At 39.4% G+C, this 15,320-nt stretch overlaps 2 protein-coding genes across 8 annotated transcripts; one reads left to right on the forward strand and one right to left on the reverse strand.

Moving 5' to 3' along the window:
- Positions 1,236-2,506, forward strand: LOC104766414 (trihelix transcription factor ASIL2-like). Its single transcript, XM_010490299.2, has one exon. The coding sequence runs from the start codon at positions 1,395-1,397 to the stop codon at positions 2,313-2,315; it is 921 nt and encodes a 306-aa protein (XP_010488601.1). The 5' UTR covers positions 1,236-1,394; the 3' UTR covers positions 2,316-2,506.
- On the reverse strand, positions 2,476-14,217 carry LOC104766415 (chromatin modification-related protein EAF1 B). Of its 7 annotated transcripts, XM_010490306.1 has the most exons (24): positions 13,869-14,216; positions 13,148-13,203; positions 12,934-13,054; positions 12,771-12,825; positions 12,581-12,678; positions 11,851-12,505; positions 9,951-10,652; positions 9,731-9,850; positions 9,319-9,516; positions 8,772-8,960; positions 8,595-8,675; positions 8,419-8,476; positions 7,828-8,345; positions 7,671-7,724; positions 7,368-7,413; positions 6,948-7,144; positions 6,816-6,869; positions 6,656-6,736; positions 6,334-6,471; positions 6,130-6,246; positions 5,457-5,557; positions 5,178-5,372; positions 4,685-5,063; positions 2,476-4,426 (listed from the first exon to the last, which is right to left on the reverse strand). In XM_010490306.1, exons 3-24 carry the CDS (start codon positions 13,020-13,022, stop codon positions 2,873-2,875), a joined length of 5,679 nt encoding a protein of 1,892 aa, XP_010488608.1. In that variant the 5' UTR covers positions 13,023-13,054; positions 13,148-13,203; positions 13,869-14,216; the 3' UTR covers positions 2,476-2,872. The 7 variants fall into 7 exon arrangements, with proteins under 7 accessions (XP_010488608.1, XP_010488606.1, XP_010488607.1 ...); XM_010490304.2 differs by lacking the exon at positions 13,148-13,203 and having other exon boundaries at positions 4,685-5,054; positions 12,934-13,113; positions 13,869-14,217; XM_010490305.1 differs by lacking the exon at positions 13,148-13,203.

Here is a 15,320-nt window from a genome sequence, read left to right on the forward strand (position 1 = left end):
AGGAGTTTTGGGACTCCAATAAAAGCAAAACTTCAAGGAAATGAACGTGTTGCAGAGTGCATAACTTCAAATGATGCGTAGAGATTTGAGAACATTGTCTCCACGATTCTTCACATACATAGTATGTGCAATTGGAAATTCTAAGGATATATCATTAGGTTGTCTTTCAAATAGATGAACTTCAAAGTTCTCCTCTGCTGCATGAACATAAGTTCAAGAAGAAAGAAAATGGGTGCATGTACAGAAAATTACTGGAAGTAGGGATAAAGGAGCAAGAAGAGGTCAGGTCAACAAGTTCAAAGAAGAGGGGAGTAGTGGACTCAGGGTAGAGGAGGATAATGAGAAGCTGCGTGAAATGCTTATGTGAGGTTTCAGTTTCACATACATATACATTAGGAGAGAGAGACTGTGCTAAGTGCATCTCCAACCCACCTCTATATTTGCTTTTTAACTCTATTTTAGAGTAAAATCTACTCCAACTCATCTCTATTTCTACTTCTATAATAGAGATCTCTATTTTTTTCTCTATATATAAATGAACTCTATTTTTTCCTTTATAATAGAGTTGAACTTTTTTATTTATAAAATGGTTTTTGCACTTTTAACACTTTTATATTTATGATCAAAATAAATAAAATATATATTTAAATAGTTTAATAATAATTTAATAAAGTGGAGGTTTTGTATTGAACAACACAATACTGAAAGTTTGTCGTAAGATTCAGTTCTCATATCAGATAAACAAAAATAACAGTCAAGATTTGGTATTTAAAAGTTTGGAAAAATACACTAATAACGATGGTTAAAAAAATCTACTACGTTTTATTATTTTATATGATGCAGTGTATTTCTTTTAATAAATATGATATTTAAATAATATTTATGAATGTTAAAAATTTAAATAATATCATAATTTTATGAAAGTTTCATAAATTAAATAGGTTAGTTTGCAACTTTTGTAAGTAAAAGATATTAATAGTAAAATAAAAAAGGAATCTCTATGAGTAAAAAATAGATGTATTCATTAAAGCAAAAGTCACCGCTATTTTAAAGATAAAAATAAGGAAAACCATTGGAGGTGGTTTAAGAAGGTCACTTGCCGTAGCCAATATCTATTGAATAAACCCGGTTAAGTTTGGTAATTTAGGTGGTTAACAATTTTTTCTTGAAGCAGTAAACCAGTAAAAACTAGTAAACCACCACGTTTAGTAGAAACAGTAAACCAATTGAAACTATTCGTATGTAAATTTTTATATGATCATCGGTCCATGCGTAAGGTCTACTACAATTTTTGTTGGGCCGAGAAGACAAAACCCAAAGATCCGACCGAACCGGAGTTAAACTCATAAAATGCCGACGCCCCCAAAATTAACAAATTATTACACTAAAACACCATGGCGACGCCTTCGCCGACCTCCTCTCCTCCCTCTGATTCAAACCCTAATTCCGCCGCAACTCCGCCGCATCAGATACAACAACAACCCTCTCCTCCACAACCCACGGATCCATCCTCTCCTCCACCATCGCATAGCACCGTCATAGCTTTAGCCGCTACAACCTCCTCCGTCGCCAGAAAAACCCAACCTGTGCTCTGGACTCACGACGAGACTCTCCTCCTAATCGAATCCTTCAAAGAGAAATGGGACGCAATTGGCCGTGGTCCTCTCAAATCAAACCACTGGGAAGAGATCGCCGTCGCCGTCTCAGCTCGCTCCGGCGTTGACCGGTCAGCTACTCAGTGTAGGCATAAGATTGAGAAGTTGCGTAAAAGATTCCGATCAGAGAGACAGAGTATGGGACCTATCTCGATTTGGCCTTTCTATAATCAAATGGAGGAAATGGATTCGAACCCTGCTCCCATCTCAGCTCGTCCTCTCACACGACTACCTCCGAATTCGAATAATAACTACCAAGACGATGAAGAAGAAGATCAAGAAGAAGAGGAAGAAGATGAGAGACAGAGCAAATCGAGGAGTATTAATTACATACTGAGAAGACCTGGTACGGTTAATAGATTTGCTGGAGTTGGTGGAGGACTCTTGTCATGGGGACAAAGAGAGAGATCGTCCAAGAGGAAGAGGAACAAAGATGGAGGTGATGGTGGTGAGAGGCGGAGGAAAGGAGCGAGAGCTGTGGCAGCGGAGATTAGAGCGTTTGCTGAGAGAGTTATGGTAATGGAGAAGAAGAAGATGGAGTTTGCTAAAGAGACAGTGAGGCTTCGTAAAGAGATGGAGATTAGAAGGATTAATTTGATTCAGACTTCTCAAGCTCAGCTTCTTCAGTTTCTCAACTCTTCCTTTGATTCTTCTTTCTAACTAGAAGATATTATTATTAATTAAGTCAATAATAGTTACAGAAGATGATGACGATGCTATGTTGTTGTTCTTCTTTTCTTTTTTTGGTGACATAGTTGTTAACGATTCTAGAAAGTGCACCATGTAATCTAATGTTGATGTGTAATAGACAAAAAAAATGTTATGGGAAGCAATGTGAACTTTTTTTTTAACCATAAGAGATTAAAGAGACAGAACAATGATACATCATCAAATTAACCTAAACCTACAAGAGAAGTTAGAGGAAAAGGGGGGAAACAAAAAAAAAGTGGGTGGAGGAGTAGAGACTTTTCTGTACATAACATTATAAACTGTTTCTACTCTCTCCCAAACCAAAAGATGGGAAGAAGAAGAAGGAAGAGACTACTTCTCTATGATGCAAGTGGCAATTTACATTATGATACCTTCTCTCTCTCTGTGTTCAAAAGAGGCAAAAAGACCTGCATGAATTTTTATCCTATCCACCATCTTCTTCCCTATTATGCCTTTGCAGGGTCTACAGCTACTCAAGATTCTAGGTTCATCATCTGTTATGCCTCTCATTCCACTTTTGTATCAGGAGGCTTCGAAGATGATACTTCTTGTGATTCTTCTAATTGAGGCTGCTGCTGCTGCTCAGAAGCAAGGTGTTTCTGATTTTGTACACTCAGCTTCTCTGACAACCTCGGTCTCTTTTCTTCTGAAGGTAGAGACTGTTGTTTCTGTGTCACAGCCTTTATCCCGTGACTCAGCAAGCCACCAGATACATGCTTTTGAGCTAGTCCTTGGTTCGTTGTTGTTACTGGATCATTCCCAGCTGAATCTGTATTGGAACTGTTTACTACTTTAGAAGCTGTGCTTTGCACAGAGGCAGCACTAGATGGAGATTCCAAAGCAGGCACCGCAGTAGAACCAACTGCTTTTACGTTTTTCGAATCATGACTCGCTGGAGGCATACCCTTCGTCGTACCCATACTAGTAGTTTGGGTGGTATTGGTGACAGACTGCGGAACACGTGGCATACGTTCAGCTTGGGACTTCTTTGATAACTCAGAGTTCCCTAGATGATTATGATGAATAACTCGCTGAGCTGTTGATTGCACTTGATTACGCTGCTTTTGGTGTAGCAACAAATGCTGATGGTTAGAAGGTGTAACTGACGGACTAGAGGTGGATAAGGTGTTACATGGGGTCGCAGGTGAGCTCTGGCTTTGGATGCTATTTTCTGAATGTAATTGCATCTGTTGTTGGGACGGAGACGAAGTACCAGGGAAAGCTTTTGGCAGTTGCTGTGAATGATTTGAAGACAAGGGAGGAACAAATGGTTTAGATGGCAGATGCGTGCTAGTAGTAGTCCCAGCGTTAGACTGCTGATCTGGCCTAACTGCAACCGCTGGCTCTCCTTTTTCGGTAGCCTGATTTCCTGGGGCCATGGTGAGACCATTCAGGTGTGACTGATCAACAGTGATGTTCTGATGGATCATGTTGCCTCTACCCATCCCCTTCAATTGTTTACTCTGCTGTTGACCTTGTGTTGGCTGCCGCTGGTGTGGATGTTGTCTCGCAGACTGTTGCTGAAGTTGTCGCTGCCGTTGTTTTCCAGCTTGATTGTTCACTCCGGAAGCACCAGACTGAGGACTCCTACCTAGACCATGAAGCGGCAACTGAGATTTTTGAGGGTTCTGTTGTGCCAAAGCATTAATATTAGGAGAGGTCGACACTGGGGGTATCGATAATGGCTGGGGCGAAACGGGTGGTTGAGTCTGAGGACTGTTTTGTGGAGAAGAAGAAACAGAAGAGCCCTGAGGTTGTTGTACATGTGGCATCATAGTACCAGATGTTGGAAACTGTTGCTGTTGCTGTTGCTGCAAAAACCTCTGGTGTATTTGCCTTTGACGGATAGCAAATGCTTCCTGCTGTGCCCCAGTAGCTTGACTTGGGCTTTGGAGATGAGGATGATGCGAGTTGCCAAGCACATGTGACTGCGGTGACATCTGATGCTGCTGGGAAAGATGGCCTGGGTACGCCTGAACAGGGGTTGTCTGGTTGGTAAATCCAGAACTCAAAGCACCGAAAGCTGGGATCCCCGGACTGGTCCCTTGAGCACCCTGCATCTGAAACTCATGCATATCAGTTTTTTATCGTCACTGTATAGATTGTAATGTGGACAAACAGGTTCAAAATGACAATCGACCAGCGGTTGACAAAAATCAGAAGCGCTGAACGTCTACAAACTAAAACAAGGAGCCAGATAAAATCAGTCCAAGTGGTGAAGTAAGAAATAGGTAATTACGCTAAGTTCCCACATGTGAGAAATCTTAAAACTAAGTATCGTAATTAGCGTAGCAGCAAACAAAATCCAAATAGCTTACCCGCATCATATGCTGCACAGCTTCACGAGGCCTGAGCATGGAGTTTCCTGGAGAAGCTCCTCCTCCGGAATGAATATTTCCAGTGTTTGGAATTCCTACCATACCAGAGGAAAGCATACTACCAGTATTTGGCATTGCTGAGGAGCCCATCCCTTGAAAACCAGGCCTTGACATGGGTGTGCTTCTGTTCATTCCACTTGCACCCATAGCATTTCCACCAGGAACCATGCGATGTCCACGATCGGCTCCTGAGACAGCTCCAGGAGTTGATAAGGAAGGTTGCTGCAGGTTTCTACCGGATAACATCTGGTTAAATTGTTGTAGTCGGTGTTGTTCATCAAGTGGCAAAGACCCTCTAGGAACGTTGAATCTACCATCCCTAAACAGAAAATATATATCAAATATCAAAGGAAGTAATAACCCTTACGTTAATTGAGAAGAGAATTCACAGACGTGTGTATTCAGAAGGACAAACCATTCAGTACAGGGCTACCTGACAGAAGCACTCTGGAGGCCAGATGTGGTTGGCAAGTTGTTGCTGAGAACCACACCAGATGATCCAGGAGTGGATGGATGTGCTCCAGAAGTAGGGAGCACTGGCGTTCCCTGATTCAACATTGGAAGACCTGGATTTTCAAGTGAAAATACATCTTGACCTGAAGTTGATGCATCACAGACATCAAGGGGCCTTCATCCAGAGAGTAGCAAGATATTAGAATTTCAAAAGTTGTAATCAAGGTATATGTAAATTTAAGAGAACAACAGAACTTACGTAAGAACACCTCCATTCAGATTATTCGGGAATACTTGAGAAAGAGCCATGACTTGTGAATTGTGAACTGGTACTATTTGTTTGGGATCCCGACCATCATTCTTGAAGATTAGATGAAACAGTCGCAAACATACAAAAACAGTAACAAGATAACAGATTTAGGGCCTTAAAAGATTCATACTTCAAACTACAATGTGACTACAGCAAATGTTGCGGCTATACTTAGAAACATGCAGACCTGTTATGTCAAATAAGAGTGATTGAGATATGCCTTTCTTAGCATAAACTCTATGCTAATTGAAAACTGAATTAAGAAAATCTATCTTCTCAAGTTCCATAGCCCGGATGTAACAAGCAAAAACGTTACCAGCTCCAGTATAGCTTGAAAACTGAATTCCGTTAACAAAAGAAACCCTGAGAACACTCTCTAGCACTATAAGTCTATACATTAAGAACCCTTCAGCATTCTTCCCACAAGGGACTCAAAAACTAATATTTGGACTACCTCACCCATCATATTATCTCCTTCATCCTACACAGTACATACACGAGGAACTATCCCTATTGCCAGGCAACGATTGAATTATGAGTGGAAAAAAATTGCAGAAAGACAGTATCCACTAGTTTTAGGTTACAAGCTTGGAAAGAGTAACAAAGCAGTAGGTGCACTAACCTGTGTCTTTTTATAATGCAACTTCTTCCCAATCAAACAAATCTTCTCAAAATGAGACTTCAGGGTATCTTCCTCCATTGGCCCTTGCAGTCGTTGAAACAACTGTCTCGCACTTCCCTGAATATCACAAACATATCCGGGGAAAATTAAAATAGTCTAAACATAGAAGACACTTTGTTCAGCGTCTCAGAGCTAAGATAAAACCTTTGGGATGCCAGGCAAAGTAGATGGATAAGACTGAGAATTCCCTGAATCTTCAGCACTATCAGCCCCATCACCAACATTCTTATCCATCAGAATCTTATGACGCTCCTTGCACTCAGTTGGATTGCGATATATACACTAGACAAACGATGTAAAATCAATCAGCCAGTACCAAATACCAGTTATTCACGGACACGAATAGGAAAAAACAGATATATATATATATATATATATATCTTCTATTGAAGTATAGCTCTACCACTCTGTTCGAGATGTACCAAAGAAAGAATCCAAAGATTTTTTCAAAACAACAGGCACTTACCTTAATTTTAAGAGTGCTGTTCATGGCATCACTAATGAGCTCCCAGTTAGGGCCCATATCATGCACCAGGACAACAAGCGCCTAAATGGTGGAAAAAAATTAGATACTCATAGAGCAACCAACAGTATATCGATGCTAATGAAAACGGCGAATAAAAAACCTGATCTTCAAATAGAGACCACGGATTTCCAGAACCATGCTGGCCAGGAGAAATCTGAGAAAAACAAATTCTAGTGTAAAACAAATATTTCAGACAAAAGTGAATGGAGTCAGCAAACCTTCCACAGCATACCTTGAGGCCTTTTATTTTTCTGCCCCTATCACGACCTCCAATAAATTTGATAGATTTGTTGGGGTTGGACATATTGCTCATTTGGGAAGCCGCCGGAGATGGAATAGATCCAGTGTGAGGAATAGCAATATCAAAATTATTCTCTATCAATTGCTTGGTGGTCTTTTGCTTCTTTGCACTATGAGGACCATACATACCTTATAAAAGACAATTAAATTGTCACAAAGTTATACAATCAATCATTGCTTTAGTTTTATGATTGGTGGTTAATGATAAGATGTACGCAAAAAATGCTGCTTAAAACATGATATCCCCAAGGAGTATTGTTTGATTTATATAGACAAAGTGAGGCTGAGGCTCCCACCAACCGCAAAAGAGCTACAATGCACCACAAAGTAAAAACGAATTTGCAAATAATACCATTCATATCGAAATGATTCTCTGGTCGCTTCTTCCAGTGGTCCTTCTGCAAAATAAGCACCAATTAGAATCCTTTCTAAGAAGTCACTTCTTAGTGCAGGGTAAACATTTGTCAACTATTATAACTTCAATTTCTCATTTCAAGAAATAGTCACCCCTTTAGATAAAAACGGAAACAAAAAAAACAAACATGTCAAGTATTACAATCTCAAGAGTAGGACACAAACATCAAACTAAACTCCTGGCATGCTTTCCCTAAACATTTGTTCAAATTGATTATTAGGATATTACCAATGAACTCACCTGTTCAACATGGACTGACGGATCGAGATGCCAGGTTTGGTCATATGCGGATCCCTGCAACAGATGAATTTGAAAATTACAATGCAATGTCAACTTAAATTTAATAGCAACTACTATTCTGCAAAATAGTAAGAGATATGCTGACATTGCAAACTACCTGATGAGTCTTCTTCTTCTTTTTAGGTTTTCCTGAGGTTTCAGCCATGTCATAAGGGAACTGCTTTTCAAAATTACCACTTGATTCAACCTCTGTGCCTTTTTGGACTGCCGATCCACCATGTAAACTACTTTGCTCATCCTGGAAAGAACTAGTATCCCCACTAGACGCATCTGTCTTCGAGGGCACTGATAAATTCCCAGCAGTAGCACAGCCAAAAGGACTCGCAATCCTCTGCCTGGAAGCAGTGCGCACTCGCCTCGTCGGAACTGAGCCAATATTATTATTACTGGCAGGCCTTTTTGCCATCAAGCTTGATGAGTTAGACCCATCTGTGTAGTTGACGTATGGTAAATCATCTCCAAGATCATATGACCGGGCAGAATGAGACTTCATCAGATTCTTCCTTTTTTTGTGGCTTGTATTAAATGATTTGTTCGATTCGAAAGCTTTCGGAAGATAATAGGTACTTGTTTCTCCTTCATCCTCATCGAAAGCAGTAACATTATATCCTGTATCTACAATTAGAGATAAAAGTTAGCAAATATTTAACCAGTATGCGAAGCTCAAACAACCCAGAATTGTGCATACCTCCAGCAGCATCATAAGCCGATGTATCAACCTCCTCCTGCATGCTACTTCCGGACTTCTGGGAACAGAGATATACTGTTAAATAACTTCGGAGAATAGATATATATTCTCAGGAAAATATACGTCATCAAGGTTACACAATATGAGAGCTCCTAGCACAGAAAAATCTCACATACCTCACAACGTGTAAGATGCGACTCAATGGACTTATGGTATACCTCCATTGCACCAGATGGAACTGAATAAAAGAGGCTTGCCTGCACAATAAAAAAGCTCAATAAGCAATATTGTAGAGCTATCCACAGCAACAGTATTCAAGTGAGGTTGCAGAAAAACTTTTCAGAGATTCATACTTCTGTAAGCTGATCAACCATAGATATGTCCAATATCTCTGGGTCGCACATATTGTCAGGTGTTGACGGTGCAGCTGAATGATAGGGGATGGAAGAGTTGTTATACTTCAAAAATCTACTTGCATACTCCTTGACACCCGCAGCTAAACATATTCTGCCATTCACATAATTAGATTCTTGGCAAGTCTCCTGCATACAACGCGGTATTACTTAGTAGGATACCATTAAGTTATTAATATCATATGAAAAAGTGTAACAGAACCAGAGACTTCTGAAGGTAATTATGAAAGACAGTGCAAGTGAATATGAAAGATCCGGCCTCGCCATCATATGAAGAATATATCAGAATAAATGTGTCGTTTTACAGTCCAGTCACAAACATAATAATATGGTTCCAGGATGTCAGTGTTGTAAATGCTTTAATTTAACGAGTATATATCTATATATGCATAATTCTGATTTAAAAGACAAAGAAATAACCATATGATCACCATTGCCATCAAAGACCATTCCCACAACCAGAAACTAAGGTCTTACAGTAAAATACCTTAACAATTTCCATGCTTGTCTCCTCCAGTTCCCCAGGAACCTCCACCGAACTCCAGAATTGCAAGATAGCATTAGATAGGATTGAAGCTATTTTTTTCAGCTCTCTGTGCTGATTTCGTTCCTCAAATCTCAAGTGACAAGTCAAAGCAACTCGATGGCAAATTTGTGCGGCAGCAGTCAGCTTCCAAAGGCGCTCCTAGAAGATGAAAAGATAAAGGTAATAAATTGGAATCAGACCACTCACCTATTAACATAAAAGTGGACAAGCTCATTTAAGCAGACAAATGTCCAGATGCTATAGGAAATAAACAAAATATCAATCGACAAAATGCAGCTTTCAAGTTAAGTTAGACAAATTCCATGCAGATATACAGAATTTAAGTTAGAAAGCTAATTTAGCTAGACCAGACCTGCGCAAAATCATTTGCCAGCCATGCCATTTCTTCGAGGACAAAATCCCATTGAGACTTCTCACGGACCTCCACTGGTGCAGTACCACAAGATAACTCGGTAATTCTTTTTCTCTTTGCCTGTTAGTGTATTATGTCATACATAAAAGGATGAATAGGTATATAACTTCTTCAAAAGGTAGACAACTTAAGATCACGAAGCCAAGTTGAAAAAGAAAACCTGTATAATCCGTGCCTCCTCAAGGATGGAGTCCTCCTTCACAGTATCAAACACTACTGCATCTGAGCTCGGCTGATGTTTTGATTCTTCAATGTCAGTTCCTGACAATAAATTATCGCCAACTGCGCAGGAACTTGTGTCTACAGATGCCTGAGGAATTTCAGAGTACAACGAGCTGCTAGGATTTTCAGGTAAAAGACTACCAATTTTCCTTTCATTATCGGGTACAATCAACCCATCTTGAAGCCTTTTCTCAGTCTCGGAACCTTTCTCTTCATTTTGCATCTCAGCTGTACTTCTGTGATTTTGATTTTCAATTTTAACCAATTTCTCAGGACTGCACTCATCAATAATGGTAGTAGGTCGACCTGTCTCATTCTCAATATTAGTTTTCGTCATTTCATCAACTGTTTGACTCAGCAACCCCTCTACTCTTACAGCCTTCTGCATAGAGATTTCATCCGAGTCAAGTTTGTCCACTTTATAAAGATCCCTTCCATTACCTACATCTACTTCTATGTTGTTAGCAAGAGAAGACTCTGACTCTAACCCTTTAGTCCCTGCAGCTCCTCTATTTGTTAAGCTTTCTTCCTCTCCCGTGGAATCTCTTAGGCCATTCAGTTGGGTGGAATTATTTTCCTCACCAGCTATTGTTACAGCTTTGGGAGAACCAATCTCTGTACCAGTCGAAACTAGTTGTGCCTTTNAGTCAAAGCAACTCGATGGCAAATTTGTGCGGCAGCAGTCAGCTTCCAAAGGCGCTCCTAGAAGATGAAAAGATAAAGGTAATAAATTGGAATCAGAACACTCACCTATTAACATAAAAGTGGACAAGCTCATTTAAGCAGACAAATGTCTAGATGCTATTGGAAATAAACAAAATATCAATCCACAAAATGCAGCTTTCAAATTAAGTTAGACAAATTCCATGCAGATATACAGAATTTAAGTTAGAAAGCTAATTTAGCTAGACCAGACCTGCGCAAAATCATTTGCCAGCCATGCCATTTCTTCGAGGACAAAATCCCATTGAGATTTCTCACGGACCTCCACTGGTGCAGTACCACAAGATAACTCGGCAGTTCTTTTTCTCTTTGCCTGTTAGTGTATTATGTCATACATAAAACGATGAATAGGTATATAACTTCTTCAAAAGGTAGTCAACTTAAGATCACAAAGCCAAGTTGAAGAAGAAAACCTGTATAATCCGTGCCTCCTCAAGGATGGAGTCCTCCTTCGCAGTATCAAACACTACTGCATCTGAGCTCGGCTGATGTTTTGATTCTTCAATGTCAGTTCCTGACAATAAATTATCGCCAACTGCGCAGGAACTTGTGTCTACAGATGCCTGAGGAATTTCAGGGTACAACGAGCTGCTAGGATTTTCAGGTAAAAGACTACCAACTTTCCTGTCATTTTCGGGTACAACCAACCCATCCTGAAGCCTTTCCTCAGTCTCAGAACCTTTCTCTTCATTTTGCATCTCAGCTGTACTTCTGTGATTTTGACTTTCAATTTTAACCAATTTCTCAGGAATGCACTCACTAATAATGGTAGTAGGTCGACCTGTCTCATCCTCAATCTTAGTTTTCGTCATTTCATCAACCGTTTGACTCAGCAACCCCTCTACTCTTACAGCCTTCTGCATAGAGATTTCATCCGAGTCAAGTTTGTCCACTTTATAAAGATCCCTTCCATTACCTACATCTACTTCTATGTTGTTAGCAAGAGAAGACTCTGACTCTAACCCTTTAGTCCCTGCAGCTCCTCTATTTGTTAAGCTTTCTTCCTCTCCCGTGGAATCTCTTAGGCCATTCAGTTGGGTGGAATTATTTTCCTCACCAGCTATTGTTACAGCTTTGGGAGAACCAATCTCTGTACCAGTCGAAACTAGTTGTGCCTTTTCCACAGCAAGGCCAGACTCTCCAACTGACAAATATGCAGAGCTTTTTCTATATGTAATGTCGGCTTCATCTTTCAATAGGCTAGTCTTAGATCCAGCAGTACTCTCTCGTACAACAGGTTCACCATCCACCTTAGTATTCAGCGAATTGCTGGGAACTATATTTTTTGGAACGATATTACCATTTGAATTTGCAAATATTGGACAAGATACGGAAGTTGTATGCCTATCCTTTTGATTCGCTGCTTCGGGAATGCAACCCTTTCCTTCCACTGATCCTCTGCGAATAGATATAGACGTTGCAAGACCACCACGATTCTGAACTAAATCCGTAGAGCTTGACCGAGATGGATCCCGATTAATCTTTGATCTGTTCCTTCGAGCATACGGGCGAAAGATGGCAGAATCTTCTGTTTCTTTGGTATTCTGGTTGGTATTTGCTTTGGAGGATCGTTCTGACTCAGAAGTTCTGTTTTGCCTATTAGGATATCTCAAATTTCTTTCTCCTTCAACTGACTTGTTTTCAGAATCAAACAGTAAGAGATTATCTGCTGTATTGGGTTCAGAATTTGTAGGAACTCCAGGTCTACCGCTACTCTCCACAGAGTCTCCATGTGGTGAGGCAGTCAGGGCAAAACTATCCTTGACTTCACTGTGGGGGTTATGGGTAAATAATGATGAGCTAAGCCATGAAATAAATGGGGAACTACAACAAATAAGAGTGTACCTGTTTACAAAATGCTCTGCTTGCTGATCTGTGAGTGATGTAGATTGGACGCTTTGTGAAGTTGCAATGCCAAACTTAAAATCCAAGGGATTACCGCCCTGAAGCAGATAGAAGAGTAAAGGCTCGTCATCATAAGTTTTTGGAAAAAAAGAAAAAGAAAAAGAGAACAGGGATATATAGGTATGCATACTTTCTCCAGAAACTCCAATTCTCTCCTCCTTTCCTCACGGACATAATACTCTTGCCTGTTGAAACAAGCATCTTTGTTACACATCGGAAGTGACTAATAGCTGTAGAAATTGTAGAGCATTTAAACACATTGCAGAAGATCAAGAAGTCTCAATCAGAAATACCTTAGCTCCGCTTGAGCCTTCTCAATTGCTGTTCGGCGCGGAGATGTTTTAACACCAATACCACCTCCACTATCAATAACTCCTCCCATGGAATCAACCTCAGCATTTACTAGAAGATATCCTGAAACGTTTCCATGCATCACCACCTTGGATGTACCATAAATTCGAATTCTAACTTAACTGAAAATTAAATCAAGAAGGTTTCAGTATTTACAGCATTCCGAATGATCATACTGCAGAAGTTAGAACCAGTAACATCTAAATGTCGACCTACAAATAATAATGGTCAATCTATGCGCATGTAGTAAGTTCTCATGATACAGAAAAAGCAGAGAACATACAAAAATTCCCAGAGAAAGTCATGGCAGTGTCATATGATAACAGATTATCGAGTAGCTTAGCAGAATGAAACAAAAATCATTCAAAAGTTTGAGCCACTATCCAAAGGAACATCAAAGTGAAGATAACTCCCTAGAATCTAGTATTTGACAGAGAATCTTTACACCTAACGCCTCTCCCATTTTCGATCATTTAGAAGATCAGATGTAGAGAAGCAAAATAACCCATTACAGAGCTCAGAACTACTCATTCCAGGATAACGCTAAATAAAACTCTACGATACCCAAAAAAAAATGTAGTGTTGCCTCAAAGCAGAGAGGTCCTCGAAGCTTAATCCAAACCTAAAGTTAGAAATGATCAACTCGAGCTACTTAATGTCGTACCCACGAACTCTTCAATCAAGTATTACACATTTCGAAGCTAAACGAGGCAGAAACAAGAATCACAGAGACGTAATTACAGAAAACAATTCACATTCCTGATAGAAATTAGCAAAATGAGAAGCAGTGCACCCAAAACGTTAAAAAAATCACAGAACCTTCCAGCAAAGCTGGACTCTAGGGTTTGAGAAGAAGAGTGAGAAAGCTAGAGTTTACCTGGGAATTGAACGTAGAACGGGAACGAACGCAAAAAGCTAGGGCACAAAACTCGGGCAAAATCACCCAAATTCTAAAATTAGTTTCTCTCTCCTAGGGTTTCCCAAAAACACCTCTTTCCAAGCTTTTTTTTTTTGTGTTTTCCCAAATCAGAGACGAAATCAATTTCTCAGAGAAAGATGAGAGAGAGCTCCTACGACATGGAATCCGGTGAAATTGCTTTGCTTGTTGCGAGATTGATTCCTAATTCAGCAATTTTTGTATTCAATTTTGGTTTCCCTCTCGGGAGAAGAAAGGCAACAAACCAAAAAAAAAAAAAAAAATTGGCTTCTCGTTGATGTTTTTTTTCGTTCTCTCTCTCTCTCTCCTCGACGCAGTATGCGACTCTCTCTCCCTCTCTCTCTCTCCCCCCGGATTCTGGGCCTGAGATTTTGACCAAATAAGGCCCTTCTTTTTTGTTTTGTTTGCTCTTGTTGTTTCGGGCCTTTTTGTAGTATATATAAGTTGTATAAACAGTTTCCATCTTATGAAACCTTTACACAAATCTCAGGCTACATCACTGGATTAGTATCAAATTTATTTTAGTTTGTCTTTTGTTGGAATAAAATAAAACAATAATAATAATAATAAAAATGAGTCTACAGATTTTTCGGATAATTACGTCAACGTTTTATGCCAATATTATTATTAACAGAGTAAAGTATTCTGATTCCATTCAGTATATATGTATTGGGTTGTCTGAGTTGTTGCTGCAAATTGACTGAAGTCAATGGTGTTAAGATTGAGAACATTGAGAAGGTCTGAATCATATATCTATGTCAATCTTACAAATTTAGAATATATGTCATATATGACTTGAATTGTCTCTGCTCATTGCCCACTTCTGCAAAGAAAACTAACTGAGCTTTTATGTAATTCATTAACATGCAGGTTCTTGACCGCAGTGAGAAAATTGAGCTTCTGCTAGTAGACAAAATCCGAGAACCTTAGTTCAGAAGTTAGTAACTTACCTCTCGGTTTGTCATGGCTTCAAGTGCGCTTAAAACTTAAAAAGAAGAAGTACAAGTATACATTGAGGGATTAGAAGGCCCATATTATATTGTTCTACTAAGCTAATGGGAAACTCTGTCCGATATATGCCTTCTTTTTTTCAGTTCTGTTTTCCCGGTCTCTCTTTTATATATTTTTCAACTGATTTTGTTAGCGATAAAGAAATGTGATGACTAAGTAGTACTGAAATATGATCCTTTAAGCTGTTGTGGTTTGCTTAGATTAATTAATAAATGTTTTCTTGTAATCTAAAATCCAACTTTGAGTCTCTGCTGTTTCATCACTCTCATACACCCTCTTCTTTACGCTACTTTATGATTATGCTACAGAGAAGAATTTCAACATTGTTATTTTATAGAAAACAAAACAGAACAGAAACATTTTTTTTTTTTTTTTTTTTTT

This window comes from Camelina sativa, chromosome 19 (assembly GCF_000633955.1).
Source record: "Camelina sativa cultivar DH55 chromosome 19, Cs, whole genome shotgun sequence".
NCBI lineage: Eukaryota > Viridiplantae > Streptophyta > Magnoliopsida > Brassicales > Brassicaceae > Camelina > Camelina sativa.